General features: G+C 49.7%; 1 protein-coding gene across 1 annotated transcript in view; it reads left to right on the top strand.

Moving 5' to 3' along the window:
- The first annotated feature begins 17733 nt into the window (after nucleotides 1–17733).
- LOC147697116 (uncharacterized) overlaps nucleotides 17734–27630 on the top strand; it is a 53297-nt gene continuing 43400 nt past the window's right edge. The window contains exon 1 of the mRNA XM_086936109.1: nucleotides 17734–18172. Coding sequence (XP_086792235.1) covers nucleotides 17734–18172 — 439 coding nt within the window. The remainder of the gene's footprint in view (nucleotides 18173–27630) is intronic.

Raw genomic sequence — 27630 nt, 5'->3', positions numbered from 1 at the left:
TGAGTGACTGGAGTTCATGATGGTTGGGGTGTCCTGAGGGGTGAGCTGGTCCCATGCAGTCAGTTGGTGGTCCGTGTTAGTTTTGGTGAGTACATGAAGTTTGAGGGCTTGGGTTCGAAGTTTTTATAGATGGTGGTGATCTTGTTGTGTAAAAAGTCGGCAAGTCTGTGACATAATTCTTGAGAAGGGGTGATGCTGTTTTCTGTGACTGCAGGGTTGGCAAACTCTATGATGATGCTGAATAGCTGTTTCCTGTGGTTGGAGATGGACATGATGCTGTCAGCTAAGGCTTTCGTCTTTGTTTCTTTCACTAGCCTGGGGTATAGGTTGAGAGAGGACTTGAAGGTGGTTCTGTCTTAGGTGTCCTTGCTAGTGCACCATCTTCTTTCCAGTTGCTTGCAGGGGCGTTTTGCTGTCCTCAGTTCCATGGTGTACCATCTTGCCTGCTTGCTGGAGCTCCTGTGTCTGGTGGTCTTGATGGGAGCGATGATGTTGGTGCAGTTGGTGATCCAGGAGTTGACATTTTTGACAGCTTGGTCCAGGTTGATTCAGTGTTAAGGCATGACATATTGAGGGTGTCGGCTCATTGGATCTCTGATACTTTGCTCCAACTGTGGTGGGGGCGCTTGGTGGCTCCGCATGAGGGTCCTGTAAGGAATGGGAATATTCAGTTGAGGGTGGGCCCTTGGATGCTGGTATTGGGTGTTCTTCTGATCAGGGTGGGTGGGAGACTATGTCGAAGGCTGCTGAGAGGTCAAGCAGGATGAGACCTGCAGTTTCTCTCCAATCTAGTATCATCCGGATGTTGTTTTTTGCTGAATGAGGGTGGTCTTGGAGCGGAGGTTTGGCTGAAAGCTTGACTGTGTGGCATCTAGAAACTAGTGTTTGGGAAGGTTGTTTGTGAGGCATCTGTTGATAGCTTTTTCCATAACCGTGGCAAGGTAGGGTAGGAGGGATCTCGGTCTGTAGTTCTCAAACTAGGCTAGACTTGCCAAGGTTTTTTTTAGGAGTGCCTTGACCGCTGCATTTCCCAGACTTCTGGGAAGGTTGCTCTGACGATGGCAGTGAGAAAGGGAGTAGGCACCAGGCAAAAACTGGCACTGAGGGAAAATGTTGAAAAAAGGCACAGGAAAACTGGCACAAACAAGGCACAAAAGAAACGGGCATTAAGGCAAGAACAGGCAAAACACAGGCACAAAGGAGTTAAAGCGAGCGCAAGAGATGCAAACAAGACAAGAAATGGCAGAAAACTGGAGAAAATTGGCAGAATGGCACAGTGGACATGAGAGGCTGATAGAAAGTAGCAGAAACATGTAGGAATGGACAAGAAGGCACGAGGAGCGATAGAGAGCGGCGACAGAAGAGCTAGAGGATGAGAGAGGAGGCCTAGAACAGTTGGAGGACTGATCACAGGTAAGTCCAGGGGGCCTGGGCTGTCACCTGCTTAATACATCGTCATGCCTCCTGGAAAATAAACAACAACACAATGTACCAGGAAACACAGACATGATGATTGAAACCTGATCACATATTTTTCTTAAATTCACGTAATATACCACTCACTGTTACAGTGTGCACCAGAAAAAATCCAACTGAAAATCACAGTGCAAACTTGATTATACTCGAGCCATGGACATTGCATGCAATTTTTTAAAAAACATGCTGGAACACTCTTGGAAAGATATGTTTGTCGCAAGGGCTAAGGAGAGTGACATTAATGCATTTTTATGCTGGGAATCAGTCTTTTCACATTGGCCCATACCAAGCAAATCAAAAGTTTTTATTTTTCCTTGAATAGTCCCATAGCCCTAAAAAAGAATGGGTGGTTAAGAGACTCTTCAATATCCTTAAATTAACTCGCTTGACCCGATTAGGTGCAGAACTAGTTCTTTCTTCTGACATTTGTTAAAGTTGTCAAGAATGTCACGAGCAGAGGGATAATGTCTAGAACTGCATCAGGCTGGCTTCAAAGCGCAAGTTGTCTTGCCGAAGGCCACAACTGCCAGTGGCATTGGAACAATTTTCAGAGTGGGACTGCTGCCATCAATGTTACTTCACTGAAGTCGTAGGGATTATGAAAAATCCAAGCATCTTGCAAAGAACAAGTGCAGCAAATGAGCCACCTCCGTTCAGCAGTAGAGTGGTAGCCAGTGGTGCATTTTGTCGCACACTGTCACAAATATATTACTAAAGCATGGTGTGGTAGCACAACGTCTTTTACAGACAGCACATTTTCATTGAAATAACCATAAGCTTTGCACTGACATACAGTTTTACTGTTAAAACCATATAGTGCACAAGCATTGTGTGGAAATTGCGTTTCTACAAATATGTGTAATTTGAACATCACCAAGTAAAGTGACTTTGACTTGAGCCTATACAAATCATTGTTTCCATCACACTTCAGATTTACAAATACATGTCCTTCCTTTGTGCTTCTTAACTGCTTGTACATATTTGTAGAGTTAATTTACAGGGATTTATATTTTTTGTGTGTTAAAATAAAACTAACACCATACAAGTTTTCCTTTCACGCTCTCTGTGCCCCAGAAAGATTGTCATGTAGTTCACTTCATAAAATTCTTTAATTTTGTAGTCAAACTAAAGAAAATTAAACATCAAGCTGCTTGTTAAAAAAAATAAGCAGCAATTTGTCAGAAGAGGTAGCCTGACATTTGACCTCTGCCTTTGAAGGCACAGCAAATGTGACAAGATGAAAAACAATTTAAAAGACAATCTTTATTGCTCATTCACTTTCTGAACTCCGGCATGGCTAATTTGGGGCTGATGCCCTGCACCCTTACTTTCATCGCCTAAGACAACTGCCACAGTTTTATGATGTTGCCTATCCAAAACCTGTGGTAATGCTGCAGCTTCGGTCCTCTTAACCTCTCTGCAGTATTTTGCCAAGTAAACTAACCAAATAGTTTTAATCGAGCGTCTCACGTCAGCCATTATCGCAGCGTCAGCTCTCGGTGGGTTTACTTCCTGATCAAACCGGGCACAGTTTTTTTCTGCTCCAACTGGTTGCACATCCGCACTGGCGCCTGTCTTATTTAATTTGTGCATGCATCTATGGGCCACTCCAATCTAATCCTTTGGGTAGAGACTTTTCAAATATATAGATCAGCCCCCACCTGGATATCAATGCTAACAACTTTCACTATTTTCCTGATTGTTTACTGGGCATCCATCAATGGATGAAATACAATTGTCTTACACTAAAATCCGACAAGACGGAATAGTTTTATTAAATACAAACATGACCTCAAGGAGTGTTATCCTTTCGTCCTTTTCCCTTGGAAATTCCCCTGGCTCTGGTTAGTCTAAAAATGGACTTTGCTAGGGGCAACAATCTGTGCCTAATCAATCGACAACAAAAATACAATGTATTTTCCTCAGTCTAATTTGAGTTTTTATTTCAAAAACTCTTTATTCTTTATACTCTTAATATCCCATGTGTCAATGCTAATACTAGAGTCCCCCATAGTCTTGAGGAATGGCATGGCTATCCTATCAATAAAATTGATATGCTAACGTGAAAAAAAAAATTATCTGCTTTTTGAAGGTATATTTTTGAAGAGTATATAAGAAGCCTGCTTTTATAATGTGGTTTATAATGTGGCAGGTATACAGCTAAACTCTTCCGGGGCTCTTTTGAAGTTAGAGGCGGGATCAGGAGTGGGATTACCAAAGGAGAGCTGTGGTAGACATGAACCGTAGCAGAGTGACACAGAGCAAGTGGGCGAACAGGGGAGCAAGGCATAATAGGAAAACTCACCCCTTCAGTTGATGGACAGATCCCCCACAGAACTGGGGCAGCAAAGGCACTCTGATCTGCCCTGCCATCGAGCTGACCACCTCACTAATAGGCCCAAAGATGAGGGGTCCAGAGAAATCAATGCAAGGAGCCAGTGTCTTCGTGGGATTCTGGGCAGCTACTTATAAAACACTACTGAAAGGCTCCACTATGTCTACAAGAAGGCAGGCGAAGGGGAAACTCTGAGGGCCTTTTTTATGAGAAGTGTTGCATCGCAGTGACAAATCAGCAATTTAACACTTCTCAGTGCGCCCTCCTTGCGACACCATGGATGTGCCGTATTTACAGTATGGGGCATCATGTCGCAAGGAGTTAAAGAAACCTCAGTATTACTGACGAATCTCTAGGAGCAAAAGTAATGCATTGCTGGAGTGTGTCTGAAAACAGGCACAACGCCAGCAATGTGTCTTTTCATATGGGGCAAGCGCCATGTGAAAGGACCTGCGTCATCCTTACGCCTGCTGTGAGGCAGGCGTAAGGATTTGATGCAATGGCGTCCTAGAAGTGGCACACTGAAATCCTATAGATTTCAATGCAACACTTCTACGAGGCTTTGATGCGGGGTAACGCCCACCCTGCATACATTATACCTGACCCAGGTTTAATGTAGCGCAGGTGTCGCTTCGTAAATATGGAGCAACATTATTTACGCTGCTGCAGCATCACAAACAGTGACGCAACAGCGGCGTGAATGTGATGCAGGGGCTCATAAATAAAGCTCTAAATGCACAAACCACAGGTGCGGTCCGAATGACAGGAAGAGAGCAGATCCTACTGCTCTCAATTTCAGCTCTACGTGCAGATTTAACAGAAGAAAAGGTCACTACTGAGCTGGCTATGTGGAAACTGGGACATTTTGCCTTCATGTTTTTTACAGGAACTCAAATCCGGTGGTAACACTGCAGTGAAGTGACTACAACATCCAGTTCACACTTCTATATTGATATGATACCCTGAAAATAACTCTTTCATTGTATTCCACAAAAGAACAAAATCGCCCAGGAGAGGAGGAGCTAGGATATGGTCCTGGTAGTCCAAGCAAAAAAAGGATTACACGTTTCTACAATGAAATCAGAAGGCCGCTCATCAAGTTATGCGTTTCCCGGCCTCCTCTGTTCAGGCTGGTAATTAGGTTGATGAATTTTACGAGGCAACCTCAGTGTAGGAGTCTCATACAAGACACAGCTTATTTACAAGGCCCTTGCGTCACTTTTACCCATAATAAAAGGGATGTACCGGTGGGGCAAGGGCATGTAAATATGCTCACGTGTCTACCTAGGGCGCAAAATCGAGAAGTGTTCTGTATAATCTTCCCAGCGCTCAGGGGCCTGTCTTTTGACTTTTCCCATTCTCTTCTGGTGACTTACGCGTCCTACAGATGTCCCATACGTAAAGTATACTTCGACAGCGTGCACACGTTCCAGAATAAACTTTCAAGATAAAGGGACGTCAGGCTGCAGATCAAATTCAGGAAATCCATTAGGTTCCTGGCTGCGACATAATCGTCGTGCTCAGCGCGAGGTCAGAGGTCATGGATTGATTCGAATGCTCGGAACGAGAAGCATTCGTGGCTTTAGGTCTACTGAAACCCCGAACCCTCTGACCCGACTAAAGCCCTAATTCCCAGATTACCTAAACACCATTAACCTCAGACCTCTCTTTCTCGTTCCAATCTTTAAATTGTGAAATTGGGATGTATAGTCTCATGACGGAGCCCAGGGCTTTAAGTGGGATGAAGAAACTGGGGGGTCTCTTAAAGGGTCGTGGCCAATGTAATTAAGGGCTTGGCTTAAAAACACGTAAACTACAAATCGGTGCTTAGCATAGTGTGCCACCCGACTTGTATTTTGCTGTTTCTGTCATTGCATCCAGATATATGATACAACAAGTAACATCATGCCTACAACAAGTCAGAATTATTGGCTTTGACAATGGTTGTTAGTTGCATAAGGTAACTAAGCAGCAACTATGGCTTGTATACAATATTGAAAAATCTTCCACTTAAAGCCCTGGTGACACCATGACGATGTTGCTGCTCCCGAGTTTCAACAAGCATTGAAAATGCAACAGGTCTCGCCTTTAATTAAGTTAAAGCCATTTGCTTGGCTAATGGTGCTGTATAGCAAAGCAAATGGCTTTAATTTAATTAAAGGAGCGGCCTATTGCATTTTTAATGCTTGTTTTTCTCTTTCCAGAGTGTCCGATTTCAGAGCATCCTACAAACAGCTTGGGGTAGTGTAGTGTATTTGTTATTACACATAGTCAGAGGCACACTCGTGTCTTTGTTTACTTACGCCTGGCGTTCCTGTTCTGGAATGGATCGGTGGCAGGGACTCAACAGTGACTTCTCTCAGATGTAGTTGAGTTCCAGAGGACTCAACAGTGACTTCTCTCGGTCGCAGTTGAGTTCCAGAGGACTCAACAGTGACTTCTCTCGGTCGCAGTTGAGTTCCAGAAGACTCAACAGTGACTTCTCTCGGTTGCAGTTGAGTTCCCGAGCAGACCGGTCTGTCCAGGTCATGGGCAATCTTCAAGGATAATACATTACCTCTTTATTACTCTAAATTTTCTTTTGCCTTTTTTCTTCACATATTGGCGAGGAGCGGAGACCCACGCTCTTACCCACTGACAGCACGGACTATGTTTTCCTTCTTCAGCAATTTTCAGACTGCCTTTTCCTGCTGTTGGTGTAGTCTGCTTTTAATTCGATTTTCAAAATGGATATATTATGCTTTTCTGGATTCCATTAGCATTGATGCTGCTGTAATTTTTAAAGAAAATAGTTTCAGTCTGGAAGGGTCTCCAAAGGAAATTGTGACAGATAATGGCACATAGTTTGTTTCTGAAGGCATGTGTGCATTTCTCAAAAAGCATGATATCCAACACTTGAGAGTTGCCTTGTACTCCGCTTCATTTAATGGTATGATGGAAAGGGCAAACGAAGCATTGAAGGAAGGTATACAAACTTCAGGAGCTGATGTAGTTAGGTTTTTGAAGGCCTAAGTGTGGAGTTACAATGTTGTACCATCTGGTTGCTGGAAGTAAGTGTAATAAGGGCTAGAACAAGGATGTTTCTAATTGTGATGAATTAATGCCCAACGTGGCTAGTAACACTCATCAATGAAGAAATATTTTGTTCAAAGCATATTATCACCTTCAACTCTTATGATTTTCCCCCCTGCGCTGAAAATCTGTAAATCCCATTGTTCATGACGAGCTCAGCTCGTCATGAGTGTACGAGGGGTGTACCTCATGACGAGCTGAGCTCGTCATGAGCGTCGAAGGGGTTATAAAAGAGGTACTTGTTAGAACCAGTGATTAGGTTTTGATCAAAAAAATACTTATGATGAAGAAAGGTGAATCAAGATTGTCATTGCCCTTACAAGTGGTGAGAGCCAGTAAAGGGGTGGAGTTGTGGGATGGTGGAACAGAAGACAGATGTTCAAGCTCACCTCCAGTAAGCTGTCTCAGTCAAAGAAACCAGAAGAAACATTGGTGAGTCTGGTGTAGCAGGTCTAGATTAGGCAATTGGCTGCACACGCCAGTAAGCGAAAATGTTCGGGAAACACACGTTAGTGCAGATCTTAAGCAAGGTTCTACTGTGGCGTGGGTGAAGATAACAGTTACACCGTTGTGGTAAATCCTGTTCATTGCACTTCTTGTGTGGTTAGAAAACCTGCTAAGCGCCATGAATATGTATTGTATTGAATGTTTCCTTTTATTGTTTTACCATATATTTTATTTTTTGTTCTTGGGGGGGGGTGTTGTGGTGTATTTAATTTATTATTAGACATTGTCAGAGGCACGCTCGTGTCTGTGTTTACTTATGCCTTGTGTACCTTTTCTGTAATGGATCGGTGGACTTATCTCAGCTGCAATTGGGTTCCCGAACTAAGCGGTCTGTCCAGGTCGTGGGCAATATTCGAGGATAAATTAATAAACTACCTCTTTATTACTTTTCGTTCTCCTGTGCCTTCCTTCTTCACAAGAAAATTGGCCTCTGTGTTTTTCATTCTTTATGATCAAAATCTGTGCCTGGGAGCCTTCACAAACTGTTGTGCTGAGGCAAGGGAGTTCCTGTTACAAGGGCCAACCTTAGATGAAGTTAAAACATTTAAGTGAAAATTTGCCAACTCTCCTCATGTCGCAATTCCTGGGAAGTGTTATTGGCTGTTGAACGGGGGTGAAATTTACAGGAGCATGATTGATCTGTCACTAGGCACCTTTACCCACTGAGCAATCTCCTTACTTGGGATGACTGTGGCTGTAATTGGTGTTCCAATGAGACTGATTAGACCGAACGTGGCCTCCAAATGTAAACAGAAAGGCCTTTAACTCCAGTGTGTTTGAAACAAACGCAGCCCTTGTTAACATCTGGAATGGGCGGAGGCAATGGTGGGGAATCACAGTGCGACCCGGAGACAAAGGGGCGGACTGGCTGGCGGAGGAGGCCCCATATGTTAACAGGAAGGAGGCCTAATTGCGCAGCTTGGCGGATGGGCCTGACACAGGCAGTGGCGGGAGGGGCGTGCTGAGGCTGCTGGAGTGCACACAGGTGGTCTGTGGAGTGTGACAGCCGTGAAGGAAAACCCAGGCCCTTAAGGAGCTGGTGAATGCCTACCTGCCGGGCAGCATATGGCGAGAGTGAGTCTGTGCGTAGGAGCCATGCCCACACAGGACAGGGTGGTCTGTGGAGCGTGATAGCTGTGCAGTAAAACAGGGGCCCTTAGGGTGCTGGCGAGTGCACGGCTGCTGTGCCCCGAACAGCATTTGGGGGGCGGGGTTTCGGTGCTGCTCTGCACATAGAAACAGTGCTGACAGAGACAGGGGCGGTTTGTGGAACGTGCATAACAAGCACGCAAGAAGAAGAATGAACAAGCATTGTTTGTGCACGCGCTAGAGCGGCTGCGAGAAGCAATCTGTGGTGGGGGAGGGGGAGAAGCAGGAGTTGTGTGATGGAGGAAATACAGAACAGATGGCAGCTGCGCTCGTGCATGCACACGCGCACGCAAGCTCGAAGCCACCAAAAGCCTGTGGTGGCACTTTCAAAAGCCGCTTACTAAATGTCTTGCAGAGCAGGGCATGCGCTGGCTCAGGCAAGAGCTAAAAAGAGAAGGGAAATCCAGAGAGAACATGTCTCTCTTTAAAGGATTTCCCTTCCCCCGACAATACTCACTTGGCATGACGTCATGCCGTAACTTCTCCACCAGTGAGAAGTGAGTACACGCACATCGATGTCACTGCAGTCCATGAAAAAATGGACCGCCTGTGCCAGGGAACAAAACAGAGCCCTGATAGAGACCCGTTTTGAGGCCCCCTTTAAAAAACTGCCGGTGCTCAGCACCGGTGAGACCCACTTAAAGCCCGGACAGAGCCTTTCCCCTTTAAAGTATTTTTTTTCAGTGAGGAAATCTGTCCTGCAGAGAAAGCATCAGCACCTCTACCATCTACCAGAATCCCAGGAACTTCCAGCCAGGCAGGCCCCATCCCATATCAGATGAAGGCGGCGCCTGTGAGTGACAAACGGGATTGAGAGAAGGGGAAAGAGGACTGAATGATAATTACTGGCAAGTAACATCAGGGCACAAGTCCTATAAAAAGAAGTGGGGGGACTAACCAAGTTAGACACTATGCAAGTGACATCATGACGCGTTCCATCACAGCACATGAGGTCACGACGGAGCACTATCAAAGAAATAAAATAGTGCTATTTAAATTATTTGTGTAAGTACTGGGACAGAACCCCCCATCCTGAGTCTTACAGTGTCAGCACTTATATACAGGGGCAGAACAAAGGCAAAAGCATGCATCTCTTAAGTACCTGTGAAGAGAAGGCAAGCTGTGTGCCTTTGTTTCTCTCTGTGGCATTTACATTTGTGTGAGGTTCCGGGCCACCTCCAGTCAAGATATTCAAAGAAAAGGAGGCCTGATGGCCCCTGAACATCGGCCTGTCTGTAGGTAAAAAAACAAAAAAACACGCCTTGCTGCCTGCACGTTGTTGCTGGAAATGGAAAGCAGGCAATGTGAAGGCCTGTGGCGGTTCTTCCATGGGGGCGTTTGGGCGGCGCCCCCCCTGCTTTCTCGCCGTGCGAGAAGAAGGCAGAAACAAATGGTAGTTATTTATTTATAACTACCATTTGTTTCTGCCTGCCCTTCTCGCACGGCGAGAAAGCAGTCAGCAGAACTTCCTGGTTACTCGAGCCTCAGGGCAGGGGGAAGTGGCTTGGGGGAGTGGCTTGCCCACTGTTGTTAATACTGACTGTTTGGACAGCCTGAGAGGCGTCCAAACAGACAGTATTAGCAACAGTGGGCAAGCCGCTCCCCCAAGCCACCTCCCACTCTCCGTTCTGCAGGATGCAGACTAGGAGAAATGAGGCGGTTAGGGCAGCCGGCCGAACCAATCAGCGCCGGCTGCCATGGAGGGGAGGGAGGCTGCCTGCAGCCTTCAGTGACGAGAGCCCAGCCCACACCACGTCAGACGCAGCGGCGACATTCAAAATCCAGGACGGCGGGAGCAGTCTCGGGACTCGAGTCGGGAGTCAGCGCGGGAAGCCATGCCAAGGTAAGTTTTTTATAAGCTATCTTGGGACGCCTTTTATTTCAGTGCTCGATGTGCTCCCGTGCTGAATCTTATTTATTTTCTGTTCACCAGTCTGACCCCGTTACCCTTTGGTTGTGCGTGCATCTGTTTGTCTCGCATTCATCTTTATTTGGTTGCCGGAATGTGTGAGAGTAGTGAAACTGCCTAATAATAGTTATATAATTCTCTACAAGTACAAGATCACAGAAGCAGCAGCACCGCCATATGTTGGCCAGGCCTCTTTTGTCGTCTGCTGCTGCCGCCTTGGTTGGTGTTTACTGTTGTGTTGTTCCCTGATATTACTGGCACGAATATAGACTACAGCTCAAAAGAGTCAGACAAATGAATGCAGTCTACCCGTGTAAAATAATAGCTACACCGTCACTGTGTATTTTCAAGTTCAAATTTGCCCCGATTTGCACAGATTTATCTCGGGCCTCTTTTATTTTGGTGTCCGACATGCTCATATGGAGCTTATCTATTTTGTGTTTTCCAGACCCTGATGTTGCTTGTGCGTGCCTCTGTTTTGCTCACATTAATGTTTGGATGCCGGAGTGTTGTGAAACTGCCAAATAATGGCCATAACATTCTCTACAAGATCATAGGAGCTGCAGCACCACCAAATGTAGGTCCGATTTGTGTTCTGCTTCTGCCAGCGGCCACCTGGTTTGGTGTTTACTTTTGTGCACTTGTTCCCTGATATTACTGCAAACACAGACGACCACAAATAACAAATGCATGCGGTATACCCTTGTAAATTCATTGCTACATCATCACTGCGTATCTCTACTGTTTACAAGCTCAAAATTGCCCCAATTTGCACGTCATTGTCATCAATCATGTGGGCGGGTTTTTAGTTATTCATTTTTTCGGTTTGCCAGTCTGAATAGGTAACCATGATGTTGTGCTTGCATCTGGTTTTACACCTCTTTTACCACTGGGCACTCAACCATTGACTTTTACGCCCTACCACTTTCAAATGCCACCAGCCGCCACTGGTGAAGGCGCTGCTGAACGTGTCCCGGTGTCTTACATCAGGACAAGTTCAGCATATTTCTGTGGGGCCCAACATTTTGGCTGGGGGGATGGCGTCCACCCTTTGAAAATAGTGGGTAGACGCCATGTACCTGCGTGTACCCCCGACTCATGCCCTGAGTAATATACACATTTCCCCCTCACCTCTATTTCTCGACACAGTCCTTAGTTCGCGAGGGTGTACCAGGAAGTAAGAAATGCTTTGAGTGATGCTAAGGCAAAATCCACGACTGACAGGTCTAAGTGGAGAAATCGGAACATGTGGTAAGAGCTGCCTTACCAGAGAGTGGTCTGTCAGTCCCACTCAACTTTAAAAAATAGTGAACCGTGAATGTGTGCGGGGATGCCCATGCAGCTGGACAGCAAATGTGTGTGATGGACACCCTGCCAATATCTATTCATATCTCTAGTAGAGCGATCCCAAACGCTCTGGGGTAGAGGTGAGATCAGCTGTTTGTGTGCAAGAATGATAGTTTTCCCAACCAATTGGCTAAGGGTGCCACAGAGGGCTTTGCAGTCATATGTTCAACCCTAAGAGCTACACACCAATACTCTATTCACCTAATTGAGATGGCACGAGCCAACTATATCAAGAAGGAGATCCCAGTTATCCCCTTCTCTTACCTATCTGAGGCCCAGGGACAGGAGCACCACATTCTGCTTATAATGAAAGTGGAATAGAGTTTGGGAGCGGGGGATAACCATTGACCATGGAAGGCAAAGCTATTGGATGTCACAACATAATAAGGCTCAGTTCCTCATTACGACCTTTCCCATTCTCTTCTGGTGACCTACGCGTCCTACAGATGTCCCCTACGCACGGTATTTTTCGACAGCGTGCACACGTTCCCTAAATATACTTTAAAGATAAAAGGACGTCAGGCTGCAGATCAAATTGAGTAAATCCTGCGGGTGCCTGGCTGCGACATAATCGTGCTCAGCGTGAGGTCAGCGGTCATGGATTGATTCGAATGCTCGGAGTATGAAAGAAGCGCATGCATTCGTGGCTACTGAAACCCCTAACCTGCTGACCCGACTAAAGCACTAATTCCCAGATTACCTAAAAACCATTAACTCAGACCTCTCTTCCTCGTTCCAATCTTTAATTATTTTGTGAAATTAGAATGTATAGTCTCACGACGGAAGTGCGTAGCTGCCAAGTTTCCAGAGTGTTTATGTGGAACATTTCCATGGTTTCTGTGCAAGTATGAGTGACATTCTACTGCCAAATGTGTGACACCAAGCGTGACACTTTCTCGCATGTAAAACCAAGCAATGAAGTGCATGGAAAGAGTTAACTATTAGAAATAGCACCCTTTGATCAACGAGGAGTTCTAAAAAATATTTTGAAACTGCTATGAAACTCCTGAAATGGAAGGATACCACTTGCTTTTTAATGAACACTAAATGTCTCCACGTTTTGCAGCAGCCTGTCTTATATTGTGTGTAATACAATTTCAAATTAATGTGTATATTCATAATGTTTCAGTTGCAGGATGGGACCTCGAAGTACTATAAAACAGAAGTCACCATTTCCCAATGCGCCAAGCTGGAGTCAATTCAGTTTCTCTCTGGTTAGACACAAAATCTCTGCAGTGATTGCATTAACCAATATTGGGAACTCAGGAGATTTCTGCCTCCTGGTTATCCTTGGCAGCACTTTTGAATTGATGTGCTCCTTGCATTATTGATTGACCTCTTCTTTTTACACCAGTAAGGCCCCACTCACCCACTACCCTACCTTTATTCTGTAGGTGGGGCAGATAGAATCATTCTGATGCTCTCTCCATGTGTGAGCCTCCGCAGCGCTGCAGAGACTAATGCACACCATACTTTATACATAGACTACTTTTTGGCACCCCCAGTGAAACCACCAGTGTTCCCACTCTGAGCCACAAAGACGACTGGGCCGCTTGTTTCACAGGTAGAACACACTGTATATTCTTATTGATCAGCACAGGTAATTTCCACCCCAGGCTCCACTACCTCCCCCACCCCCCAACATGCATCTTTCCTAAAATTAACCATCCTATAGTATATAGCGTATGCAATGCCCCTTGCAAATCCGTGAGGTCCAAATCTGCAGGCTGTTGATGGTGGGGGAGGCAGACTGATGTTGAGCAGATTTGGATCCTCACCTGAATGACCTCATAGGGGGCCCCCCTCCAGAGGTTTTCATAGCATTTTGGGGGGCAACCACCCATCGCACTATGATTGGAAACTAAGACCTGGATTGGAAGTACAGTGATGACCCCTCAAAACTGCACAGGTTTACCAGACACGTAAATCGGATCACCACAGCTGAAACAGTGGTGGTGGTGTAGTCTGGTGGTAGAGTGGAAATGTGAAACTGGAAGACAGCTGCCTCTGCATGCCCTCAGATCGAGTGGTGGAACCTTAGCCGAGGGATCTAGTGGCCTGAGACCATAGGCATGCACTGACCTCTCCTCATGCCACACTCTGGGTGAAGAGACTTAGAGAGGCCGGACACCACCAGAGGAACGGAGAAGATAGCTTAGTATTGAGGGGTAATGGACCCATCTGACTGTACGTGCCTCCCAGGAGTTGGGGAAATGTAGGTCAGGTGAATCTGACACACTGTGTGTGCCAATAAACCAGTCACATCTGGAAGGTAGGAGACAGCGAGTGTCCCCTCGCCCTCAGAAGTCATAACAATGGCCAAGGACAAGGCCCTCCCTAAGCAAAGTAAGTTAGGCAAGTTGTCCAAGTTCTTTCCGCAGACTGGTAATGCACAGCCCAGTGGCAGAACTGAAAATACTAGGTACAGAGATCTTGTCAACAATGCCTACTCTAGTACAGACATCATTCTTCAAGTTATCCAAGCACTTGAAATAAAAATTGATGAAGTTGGAGCAGATGTGGCACTTCTTAGGTAGGATCTACGCAACAATGCAGGTTGCACCACTGAAGCCAAAAGATCTATTACGGATCTTGAGAACATGGTCAAAGACGCCCGCCAGACAGTCCAAAAGCTGAAAAGATCTTGGCAATGCCCGAGCTATTAGCCTTGTCAATGTGAATTTCTTTTAGCCATGTTGTCCAGCAGCACATCTGCTGTTCAGCATGGCTGAACGACACTATAAAGCACTATGATATGGGCAGCACAGGCCACTTCATAGCTATTTTTGCATTAGGAGGGGCAGGATAATAAACTCAAAATTGGCGCAGAGAGACTTGGCATCGGCTGAACATACTGTGAATCTGGGCTTTCAGTAACTTTCAGCCTTGCTGACCAGCAGATGTGCTGCTAGACAGCATGGCTAAAATACATTCTCATTGACAAGGCCAATAGCTCGGGCACTGCAGAGAACTATTGGCTTTCCCAGCGCTTGTTTACTTATTGCAGCCATCCCATAGATTCTACATTTTACTGCTCTAACCGCCCTGGAGATCCTGTGGAGAAACTCCTGACCCCAAAGCAACTGGTCCTCCTGAGTCCTGCAGTCAGAGAACCCGGGACCAAAGAGCATCAACATACAGAAAATACACTACCTGACCTACAACTCCACAGGGCCACCAGATTTATATAACCAAGAACACAACTGCACACCAGCAACAGGTCCATCTGTCCATTCCTCATACAAAAGGGCCGGTAACGTGTCAGATTACATCATTACCATGAATTTATTCACACCTCAGGATATATAACACAATTTGCATATTTACCCAACTTGGAAACTAGGTCGGCTTGTGACTCCTGTGGAGAAATAAGGTTTTTTTCTCCAAGTTTACAACTCAGAAGAACATTCAACAAGGGCTGATACGTTCTCAGTTGCAACGTACAGCAGAACATAAGCAGTCTCTCACTCCAAGTAAACGAACAGAGTGCATTTTCTAATCCATGTATTTGTGACCTCCCTCTTGACAAAACTACAACTTCAAATAACAGTTTCATTCAGAACTCAATGTTCATGGTAATCTTTTATGTAAGTCATTTAATCCTAAATCCTTATGTATCGCAACTGGTTCTTATGTAATGGGGATTTGGGGGGGCAGCCGACCAGCGGGAGGCTTGCCCCCCCGGGGAAGTTTGGGGCACCAGGGGAGGGGGGGGGGAGGAACTTGACCCCCGGGGCTTGCCGTAGCTGGGCTGGTTGGGCTCCTTTGGGCTCCTTTTGGGCTGCTATCTATTTAAGCGGCCATTTTGTGTCACTGCACACTGTTTGTGGTGCAGTGACACAGCAGCCGGGTGGTCCGACATTGTAATTGATGTCGGTTGGTTAGGCCGTGTATACAGCGTGACCGGGTAGCGAGCGGGGTTTTCAGCGCTGTGGTTGTTCGGGCTTGTGACCGGGTGATACCTGTGGCGTGTGCCCCAGTGCGGCGTTTCCGGGGATATGGAGGCTTTCGGTGATCCCAGGGTGGCTGAGGCGATGAGGCTGTTGGGCGAGGCGGGCTGCATGGACATGGTGCGGCCCGACCTCCAGGTAAGGCCGCAGCGGCGCACTGCCAATGGCGCAGCTGCTGCTGTCTTTGCGTGCGAGCCTCCGCTGTCGCGGCAGGCTCTGCGAGGTGGGAGGGGGGCGGAGGAGCGAGGGGCTGGGGACAGCGCAAGGAGCCCGCGAAGCGGCGGAAGGCGAAGAGAGGGGTGGGGAGGGGAGGGCCGGGCGGGGGGGAAGAAGGGGGCACTGACATTTGTGGAGGGGGTGGGGGGGCGGAGTTAGGGCCCTGGAGGGGTGGGGGGGTCTCGCGAGGCGGACAGTGAGCTGGGAGGGCTTGGTGGGGTGGGGGCAGCCCAAGGGGTGCAAGTGGTAGCGCCAGATGTGGTCGTGGGGAGGGGGGCAGGGGGCCTGGGGCGGGGGGATGCGGGGGATGATGGGGAGGGGAGGGACGCGGAGGGGGGAGCAGTGCCCCGGCGAGTGGAGCAAGATGGGATCCTGGGGGGGGTGGGGAGGCGGGGGGATGCATCACCGCTTTTGATAGAGGACACGGAGGTGGAGGCGGGGGAGGCGGAGGGGGGGCGGACACGGAGTTGGACTGGAGTTCGTCGTCATCGGAGGAGGGAGGGGGCATGGTGGGCCGAGCAGGCATGCGTCCGCGGGGCGGGGCGACAAGGCGGGTGTGGTGGGCGGGCACCGGGGGGGGTGGAGTACGGTGGCGGAGGAGTGGTGAGGGGGAGGGGGGGTGGGGATGGGAGGGTGGGTCGGTTGGGGTAGTGGGGGGAGGTAGGGGGAGCGGGGGGGGTGAGGGGGAGTGGCGGGCCAGGGGGTAGTGGCAGCGATGGGGAGGGATGTGGGGGCACGGCGGGCGGTTTGGGGAGGGGGGCGCGGGGTGCGGGCCCTAGTTGGGGGCATGGTGGGTGGGGAGGGCCGGGGGGCTGGGAGTGGGAAGGGGGCTGGGGTATGGGTGGCGGGGGATCCCGTCGCGGCGCGGAGGCCATTCGGCGGGGTGGGGGCAGGGGGCGACGGTGGGGTGGGGGTGCGGGGGCAGAGGGGGAGGCGTGTGGGGGGAGAAGGGGAGTTTTTCCACCCCGGCATGCTGGACTCCACCTTTTTTCCTTGGCAGGAGCTGTTTGCGAGGCGCTCGGGTGAGCAGCATGCAGCTCCACACCACCGAGAGGATGGGCCGGCTCTGTCTGGTGCGGGCGGCCGAGCTCCAGCGTGAGACCTGGTTCATGACAGCAGCGAATGGAGGCGGGCTTCATCTCCGCCGCCCCCCCCCCCCCCGAAGGGTTGTTACGGCTGCCGGGGGTGGGGGATTGAGGATGGATGCACATACTTCTGGGTGCGATGCGAATGTGGTGAACGGGAGTGGGAGTGTGGATTTGTTGGATTTGATGCGGGTGTGTCGGGAGAGAGCAGGTTTGAGCCGGCTGGAACCCCCAAGGGGTGGCCGGGGTTGTGTGGAGCCTGCTGATGGAGAGTCGGAAGAGGAAGGAGAGATTCAGGAGGAGGGGGGTGCGAGTAATGCTGTTGGCAGTGTATTACAGGTGCCGGCAAGGCGGGATGTGCCCAGAGTGACGGCCCCCTCAGCTCCACTGGTGAGGCGGCGGAATCCAGCAAGGACGCCGACCTTGACGCCAGGTAAGGCGGGAGATGGAGCGGGGAGTGGCTAGCGGCGCTGTGTGCAAGTCTCGGTGGGGACTGGGGGCGAGGGAGAAGACGGATGGCGGCTTGTGCAGGGACGGTATGTGCAGGACGCAGGAGTGGGCACGGACAGTGCGGCGGCGGGCGGCGGCGGGTCCGGCGTGAGTGGCGGGTCGGCGGCGGTCGATGGGACGGACGCTGCGGGTGGGGGGAAGGAGAGTTGTGTGGTGCCGGTGCGTAAGTTACCGTACATGGGGCTGACTAAGCCGCTGGGGGCGCACCTTTCATTGGCAACGAAGGAGAAGATTTGGAAGGGGGAGTACATTGATATCTTGAAGCTTCTCCACAGAGAGTTGACGTCTAAAGAAGGGTCGAAGGAGGAAGAGCAGGAGTTGGCTAGGCGCCCAAAGGTGCCGCTGACGTTGAATAACTGGTCGGCGGCTTTCCTAATATACGCGAGCGTGTACTGTGAGAAGTTCCCGGACCGGTCCGTTGCGCTTTTCAAATACATGGATGTGGTGCGGAGAGCGCAGGTGACATACGGCGGTTTCGCGTGGTCCCACTATGACGAGGAATTCCGGGCGCGCATGGCGGCGGACCCAGAGGCGCAATGGGGGGAGCTGGATTCAGATTTGGACCAGCAGACGATGGGCGGGGCCAAGTTTGGCCGCACCATATACACGGCCAGTGGTTTGCCGCTGGTGCCGCCCCCCTTTACAGCCCGCCCCACCCGTGGGGGGGTGGGGCAGGGGAAGTCGGGCAGCCAGGCCGGAGTCGGGGCCTGCTGGGACTTCAATAGAGGAGCGTGCGGGAGGGCGGCATGCCGTTTCCGGCACAAGTGCTCAAAATGCGGGCGGCGGCACACAGTGCTGCGTTGCTGGGGACTTGGGGGCCCACCGGGCCTGCAGCCCGCCCAGGGAGGCGCCCAGGCAGGGGGGGGACAGGGTGGAGGGAGGGGGGTGCCAGAGGGGGGGATCCGGAGCTCTGGGCAAAGGCTTGTACGCCGGTTAAGGTCGAGTGGATGGAGCCCTGGCTAACGGCATATCCGCGGGCAGAGGATGCTGCGGTGCTGCGTCGGGGGTTTCGGGAGGGGTTTCGGCTGGGCTATGAAGGCCCTCGGATTGCTCGCTGGGAGGACAATCTGAAGTCGGTGAATGCACACTAGGGCATTGTGAGAGAAAAGCTGTTCAAGGAGGTCAAGGAAGGTAGGATGGCGGGCCCGTTCTCGGAGCCGCCGATACCGGGTTCGATCATCTCCCCCATCGGGGTGGTGCCCAAGAAGGAGGAGGGGCAGTTCCGGCTGATTCAACACTTGTCTTGGCCGGAGGGGGAGTCGGTCAATGCCTATATTTCGGAGGACTTGGCGTCGGTGACTTACTCGTCGGTGGACGTAGCGCGGAGGCTCGTCTCGGCGGCGGGGAGGGGCGCGCTGATGGCAAAATGTGATGTCAAGTCGGCTTTCCGACTACTTCCGGTCCACCCGGCGGATCATCAGTTGTTGGGAATTCAGTTTGAGGGCCTCATATTTGTGGACAAGGCGCTGCCGATGGGGTGCTCCATTTCGTGCGCGCTATTTGAGCGTTTCAGTTCTTTCCTGCAGTGGGATTTTTCCAGGCGCACAGGCTCGGAGTCAGTGACGCACTACCTGGATGACTTTTTCCTGGTGGGGCGGCCCAGGGCGGCGACTGCCAGCAGCAGCTGGACGGTTTGGCCGGGTTGATGGGGGAGTTTGGTGTCCCCCTGGCGCCAGAGAAGACGTGCGGTCCCAGTACGGTGTTGTCCTTTCTCAGTATCGAGCTCGACTTGGTCGCCATGGAAGCGCGCCTACCGGAAGACAAGAGGTCAGCGATGCTGGTTTTGGTGGACGGAATGCTGGCAAAAAGGAAGGTGATGGTGAGGGAGGTGCAGGTGCTGTTGGGTCATTTGAATTTTGCCTGTCGTGTTGTGCGATCGGGCCGTACTTTCTGCCGGCGTTTGGGTTTGGCGTTGTCCGGTTTGTCATTGCCGCATCACCATGTGCGCCTCTCGGCGGGAATGAAGGAGGATCTGCGAATGTGGCGGGCATTCCTGGACCGATTCAATGGAGTACCCATGGCGCCGGCGGAGGATTGGGAGTGGGACGTCACCATGTACTCTAATGCGGCGGGCGGCGGTGGTTTTGGTCTGTACTGGGATGGAAAATGGTGCGCGGAGCAGTGGCTGGTGGAGTGGCAGGCAGGAGGGCGGAGCATTGAGTTTCTGGAATTGTTCCTGCTGGTGGTGGCGGTCACGGTGTTGGCAGGGATGCTGGCGCACAAGCGGGTGCTGTTTCGGGTAGACAACATGGCCGTCGTGCAGGTGGTGAACAGACAGTCGGCCCGGGACCCGCAGGTGCTGAAATTGATGAGGGTGTTTGTGTTGCGTTGCTTGGAGAATGACATCCTGTTTCAGGCGCGCCATGTCCCAGGAGTGGACAATGACATTGCGGATGCGTTGTCTCGTTCACAGTGGGAGAGGTTCCATGGGCTAGCCACGGCGGCGGAGGAGGTCAAGACGCCGGTGCCGGAGGAACTGTAGTCAGTGGGCGAGGCAGGGTCCTACAGCTGGTGAAGGCGTCCATAGCGGTATCCACGTGGAAGGCATACGAGCAAGCCTGGGAGGAATTCCTGCTGTCTGGCGCGGTAAGGCGAGGGGACCGGTGGCTGCGCGAGGAGCAGGTGGTGCGGTTCATGTTTGCGCTCATGGATAAGGGGCTGTCGCGGGTGACGACTGCGGGCAAGTTGTCGGCGGTGGCGTTCATGGGCAAGATGTGGTGGGACTACCCTCCGTCGGCGGGGGAATTGGGGGCCCGGCTGCTGGAGGGGTGGGCGAGGGAGAAGGGTGCAAGAGCGCGGCTGCGATGTCCCATCACGGTGGAGTTGTTGGAAGGAGTCATTGGCGCGTTGCCTGCGGTGTGCAGGGGTGGGGGTGAGGTGGTGTTTTTTTCTACCCTGATGTCCTGGCTTTTCTTTGGGGTGTTTCGAGTGTCGGACCTGCTGGGCACAAGAGGGGGGCGGGGGTGTTGTGGGAGGATGTGGAGTTGCGAGCGCAGGAAGTGGCGGTGCGTTTGCGTCGCTCAAAGACGGACCAGCGGGGGGTCGGGACGTGGGTGGTGTTGGGCCCAGGCGGTCTGGAGGGGGTGTGTCCCGCGGCGTGGGGGAGGAGGTTGATGGCGAGCCGGTGCAGGAAGGAGGGGGAGGTTTTTGGTCGTGTTGGAGGTGACGGAGTGACGGCGGCTCAGGCGTTGTGGGTCCTGCGGCACGCCCTGCGGTACATGGGTGAGGACCCTATGGCGTATGGGACGCATTCCTTCCGGATTCGGGCAGAGGCGGCACGGATGGGTTGGGGAAAGGAGGAAATACAGAGGCTGGGACGGTGGAAATCGGATTGTTACTGGACGTATGTGAGATTGCGGGAGGTGGATGGGGTGTTGTTACATTGATTCCTGATTTTGATATTTGTGTCTTTACAGGTGCTGTGGCGGGGCCGGAGGTGGCTGTTTTGAATGTGTATATGATGGGACACTCATTCGTCAAGCAGGCAGAACATGCGGAGTGGGACAGGCATCGGACACTCAATTTGGGATTGGATGAAAGGCTATACCGTTGTCACAGGAGGGGGAAAGGGGGTAGGCGTTGGCATGAGTTGTTGCCCTTGTTGAATACGTTGGTCAAGGGGGGGGGGTGTGCCCGGATGTGGTGGTGATTCATCTGGGCGAAAATGATTTGGTGCAGTGTAAGGGGCTGGCATTGCTCAAGCAAATGAAGAGGGACCTGAGGGAAATCAAGAAGCAATGAGCGGGCTGTCATGTGATCTGGTCCGAGTTTATTCCCAGGCGGGTTTGGAGGGGAGCGGAGCACCCAGGAGCTATAGACAGGGCTCGGAGGAAGATTAATCGGGAGATGAGGGACTTTTGTGCCAGGGAGGGGGTGGGGAGGATGGAGCACCCAGAATTGCACTACGGTGCAGTTTATTTTTTCAGGGAAGATGGGGTTCACCTGTCAAGGTACGGAATGGAATTGTACATAGTGCAGTTGAAGGAGGCGTTGGATGGGGCGCTGGGGGTGCTCAGGTATCCCAGGAGGCAGGAGTCCTAGGGGGGGGGGGGTCGAAAGTCGTAAGCGATTTTCGAGTGGCGCTTTCCTAAGGAGATAGGGGGGAATTTGCTGGAGGCCTGGGACTGTATTGGTAGGCGGGGGGTGAGGTCATTGAGGTCACTGTGGTCATTCAGTCGGTGGGTAGGGGGGTAGTTTGCTGAGCGGATGTTTGTATTTCAGTTGCAATGTTGGGGTTAACTTTAGGGGTGGGGGTGGGGGGCTGACAGGCAGTTGTTATTTAGCGGGTAATGTTTGCGCTATATAAAATCGCATTAAATAAAAATTTTAAAAAACAACAAAGGTTCAACCCTTATTCCGAGAGGGAACTTTGGTTTCATACATTACAATTAAGAACAGTGGTTCCCAGCCATTTGTTGAAATGATATTTATATATTAGAAGTGGTATATGTACTCTTTGGCCAACACACTATACAAATAACTAAAGAAAATAATTTTTTTTTTTTTTCATCAGAGACTATTGTATTCACAAAAATCTATTCACCAAAGGCGTGTATGCCACAGGATGCAAGCAGCAAGAGAGCTACTTGAAAAAGAGAGCCTAAACTTTGCATTACTCTTCAGATGTAGCACTGTTGGGTTATTCTCATATTCTACACAGGTTTTGCAATTGACCACTGATGTAATTATATCAGTGTAACACAGCTCATTTAGCTCCAAACCATTCGGCTTTGATCAATTCATAACAATGGAATCAAGTGCTGACGTCACAGTGTACTGATCCAGAACAAGTGAGTGGAAAAAGACAGTAGTGACAGCGTCCCATGCATCAACTGTGCCCAAGCTGCATCCAGTGAAACGTCCCTGTCGTGTCTTAACATCAATAACGACAAACACCAGTACTGTGTGTTCAGGAGATTTATTTCTTGCTTGTTCCCAGTTCCCTGTCCCTACTCTAACTGCCCCTTTCCTGTCTCTGCCCCTCCTCTTCCTCCAACCCCGTGACTCCTCCCATCCCAACTATTAGACCGTGTACATCATTACAGTCCCGTCTGCCATATGATTGTTCAGATAATGTTCCTACAGATCCAGTCATGTGGGGGTAAAGATTGTCAACATTTTGATAATTATGGCCAGAAGTCCATGGGACTCATCACCAGGACAAAAACATTGGGGCTCATCAGGCTTTTGTTAGATTTGTGCAGGGAGTTTACCTGAGGTAGTGAGCTTGTAGAAGCAGATGGTGCACTTTTTGCGAGGCAATGCAACGCATCACTGGACTCCACGCTCGCCGCATGGTTGGGTTTCGTCGCTGCTTAGACCGCGTGGAGTTTCTGTGGTTGGAGTTGCCTGAAGGGGAGCCACCTGCCTTGCAAGGAGTGGCAGGCAGGAAGAGCAGTGGTGAGACTGCAGAGGTTGACACTGGACAAAAGAAAGATGGCAAACTTGGGATTCTTCTTTCTGTGTCCCACCAAGTCCCTCTGTTGAAAGAAGAGGTGTGGCTAAACCTTATGCTGCTTACAAGATGGTGGTTCATTCAGGGATTACAGTGTGAGCTTCCCAATCTAAAATGAGGTTGAACCTTTTCATGTGATCTCAGTTAGTCTTTGAACCATATATAAAGAAGACATTGGCAAGGGAAGGATGCATCACAATGCATTTATTACATTAGTTGCATTCATGGCCATTTGACTCTATTATTCTCCCTGGTTTTTTGCTCCTTGTACCCAGAATTTCTTTTAGATGTCCTAGTTTGGCTCTTTTCTCTGCCCAGGTGTCAGGGAGAGTTAGTTAACTCGGCCACAACATAAGCCCCTTTGATGTCAGTAACCCGCGAAGCAGACATAAGAGCCACAGCTTGAAGACCCCTATTTTCCCACTCGTTTATTAAAGGCTTCAGTGGGCATCAGAGCACACGGCTCTCTCACCCGCACCTTTCTATTTGGGCGTCTGGAGATCCAATACTGTGTGCAGGGCAGAAGCCCCAGCCCCTCCGCTGGGGGTAAGGAGAAAAGTCTAGGAGACACAGATAAGGCCGTTCTATAAACGGCCACCTTACACCAGCTACAACAGTTTGACATCTGTACGAACGAGCCAAAATATTTAGCGCATGCACATATTTGTGTCCAAAGTTGCAGAAGAATATTTCCCACATCGTTCATTAGGGCCGATTCCCTACTGCTTTAATCAGGCCGACTTGACAGATTTTCGTCAGACTTGAAGGCCGGGATCCCCACGCTTCTCATGCGAGTCAGCCCATGGCCTCTGACCACATGCCGTGCAGGATTATGTTCCAGGCAAGGGGCAAGTCATTTGATTTTAAACGTTTTCGTTCAGGAGGTGTGTGTATGCCGACGAAGCTTGCCTTGCTTGCACAGCGAACACCAGAGCGGTGTCTTCAGACCCGCAGCTAAAAAGAAAGGACAAGTCACTCTCAGCCTTTGAACGTTGCACACCCCAAGGAAACGCAGGGTGGGAGTCTTTCTTGTCTACAGTTTACTCACTGAAAGCATCCACCTAAATATGAACAGCGGACTGAAATTACGGTGAGACTAAGTCACAAAGATGTATCTTTGGCCCTAATTTCGAGGGAGCCGGAAGTGAGTGAGCGATTTGCCCGGTGCGGTAAATAGCTCCTATTCAAAGGCCCGCATTGCAAATTAGCAGTAATAGATGAACAATTTACCACATGAGGTAAATACCATTACGCTGGCTGGTGCGAGGTATATAACACTACTTTCGAACTCTCATATTTAACATGCTGTCTATTTCCTGAAAGTTTCAATGCGGTTTTTTTCCTCTACCCGTGACCCTCATTTTCGCCCGTTTTGTTTTTAGGATTTATAGTTTAATATTTGAATTGACCTGCCAGTGACTGACTCAATTTACCTGTAGCACTGTGGGTTTTGTAGTTCAAAGTCTTGTTTTGCACCTGCCCGTGACTACTTATCCTTGATCTATTTCTTTACTGAAAGTTCCTGGTGATTATTGAAACTTTCCTGTGTTTTTACTTTACTGGAAGTTCCTACTGCTTATTGGTACTTCCTTGTGCTTTTACTTTCCTGGAAGCTCCTTGTGTTGTGCATATTGTAACTTCCTTGTGCTTCACGTTCTCCTTGGGAACTTCCCAGTACTGTTTCTGTGTGCTGTGCTTTACTAGGAACTCTGTGTGCTTTTCTTCACGAGGGAGGCTCCCATGTCCTTCCCTGACAGCAACCCGCCTTGGGTGCCGCCGTTAAACCGCCGTAGGCTGGAGTTCTGGGCTGAGCCACCCACCCGCTTTTCACGAGCCCGAGAGATTGCTGAGTCCGTGCGCCCACTCGTCAGAGGAGCGAGCGCTACAGGAGTACTAGGCGTTGCCTTGCAAACAGCCGCCGAAGTCGGAGAGGTGGCTGTAAGAAGGATCCCCAGTGGCGGCTGGTGACATTTGAAAGTGGTGAGCGGCCAATTATTGCCGGCTCGCACGGCGGCAAGAGAGCGTAGCAAGTGAGCCTGTACAACCTCCAGGGCCTCGGGGGATAACATATTGAAAAAAGAGTGGAAAAATGGTGCATTTTTAAGCAAATTTGAGAAAGCAGGAAGGTTAATAAAGCAATACAATTGAATTATTTGTCATCTAAGAAATTGCCAATTTTTATGAGCTCTAGAGGACAATCTTTGCCAGTAGCGCCAAGGAATGCCCTACACTTCTACTGTTGCCCGTGGCCAGCCTTATGTAAAAACTCCATAGGTATGAGTGAACCTACAGAAACAAGATTTTACTGAGACAGACATATAACTTAGAAAACCAACAGTAATAGCTCACTGTGACCCTACAGCACACAAGCATACCATGTCAGTGTGCAAGCGCTGCAAACGTGTACAGAAACAACCAGCAGTAAAATCATGGCAGAACAGCATAAACAACGCACCGTGAATTCAAGTCACAGAATCAAATTCACACTGTGAAATAACAGCACAGCATACCCATAAAGACACATCTCTGATATTTTATCATCTTTAGTACTGAGTGTTGTCAGCAGTCTCTCAGTCAGATACCTAAGGAGGCATGATTAACAGTCACAGCCGCCCTGTAACACCAATGTCGTCTTGCAGATGCTAGCCACAACATTCAATCCGATTGTTCCACCGAAGCAAACGCAAAGATCATTTTGATTTTAGTTAAAGAACAATAACTAAAACCACAAAGAAGCCCTTAATGTAAAGCCTTAGAATCTTTTTTTTTAAATGAAAGATAAATCGGTAAAATGCTGCGAACCCATGGAACTGCATATTACTGAGATAAATACGCAATTACGCATTTGAGCATTTGGAAATTTAAAAGCAGCACATTATAGGATACAGATCAGGTCTATTGTAAGATTCGAATGTCCAGCTTAGGTCAAGGAAGGCTAGATTTGGCTCCATGCCAGCTTTTTGGGATAACCTCTGCATCTAAAAAATATCAAATTATTGTAGAAAAGTGTGCCTTATGTGAATATCCCGAAAATCTGGCATGGATCCAGTCTTCCTGGACTCACGTGGGACATATAGAGTGGGCTGGGGGGGCCTAAAGTTCCGGCACTGTGCTCTGTGGCAGATAAACGGTGGCCAGTTTTACCAAACAGCATGTGTCTTTTAACCACAGAATGCCGGTTTCATGTTTTGCAACAAGCGACCAGGCCTCGGGCCGTTGACCAAAAACGCGGAGCGAAGGTCAGTCAATTTAGACAAAATCAATAATAAGCACACAAACCTTCCCACACACAAGCACACCAGCCTCAAACTAATTTGTAATCACGCCATCACGCGTATGCCGGCGAACACATTTCTGGACACCCCTGGAAGTGTGGGGAGGCAGGCCTCATGGGAAACTGGAAGAAGCCATTGGCTCATGTGTGAACGATCAGTGGCGCAGCAAGCGTGCCATAGACCCTAAGGCAAACACCTAAACAGGGCCGACCTGCCTTCTGCTTGGACTGCAAAAGACGGCCGTGATTGAGGTACAAATGGGCCCTCACACCTCTGGTCCCCGGTGCCACTATACCTGCTGCACCATAAAATGTTATGCTCCTGTAAACCAGTCTTCTAGACCCCTGCATGTTGAGGATTAGGCCTGACATGGAACTTACTCTAACCCAGCCCTACTGGCCTCTTACTCGTAGTAGCGGATACTGGCCTGGCATGAAAACTCTGCCTCAGCCAGCCCATAACCTTGCTCATATACATTGGACTGACAGATATGCGAATGACTGAGTCCGCTCAATCCATACTGGGAGTTTGGAAGCACAGGGCTAATGTGCAACCTGTTCTTCCATAGCCCGTGCAACGCGGGCCTGCCGGAAACTGCAGCCTGAACATGACAAGTGACTGGCTCCTTCTCCGCCGTCCCACCTCTGCAGACACCAGCCTGTTTCATTGTTGACTCTTTCCCAACCCCACAGCCTTTCAAGGGGTGCAAGATTCTCAACATATCCATCCCGATTTCTCCGCACACGTAATTAAGTCTGTGAATATAGACAGGACAGTCACGCCTCCAGTCTCACTTTGCTGTAACTTGAAGTTGAAACATAAATGACAACGCACCCGCAGCAGGGTAAACTAAAACTAACAAACTAAACTGTTCATTAACAAAAACACCATTTGCGCAATACACTACCCAAATCAATATTAATTTATCAACCACACTCTTTCCATACAAAACCCGTTACTGCAGACCTGGCGCTACTCCTGTTGCTGTCATAGGCGCATCAGTGTTCTCTGGGCACTCGCCGCGCATTAGCCACGGAATAATTAATTAAAGGTACCTGGGCAGGCTGGGTCACTGGGTGTCCATCTCCCACGCCGAGGAAGCTGCGTTAATTACAAGGAGCGGTCCCTCGAAGCCTCTCAGGAGATGCTGCGTGCTGTTCTGGGGCAGTGTAGCATAGCTGTGCAGCCAGGCCTGCCAGACACCCCCCCCCGTGGCTCCATCAACAATTCACTGTGTGACAGTGTGACTCATTGACTTTGTGCAGCGGATGCGTGGTATATACACACATTGTCCCCGTCTCCGCGATAAGAGCTGGTAACTGGATCTGCCGCAGGTTGGGTTAC

The sequence above is a fragment of the Lissotriton vulgaris genome, chromosome 8, assembly GCF_964263255.1.
Source record: "Lissotriton vulgaris chromosome 8, aLisVul1.2, whole genome shotgun sequence".
Lineage (NCBI taxonomy): Eukaryota > Metazoa > Chordata > Amphibia > Caudata > Salamandridae > Lissotriton > Lissotriton vulgaris.
This window is presented reverse-complemented; position numbering and strand designations above follow the sequence as displayed.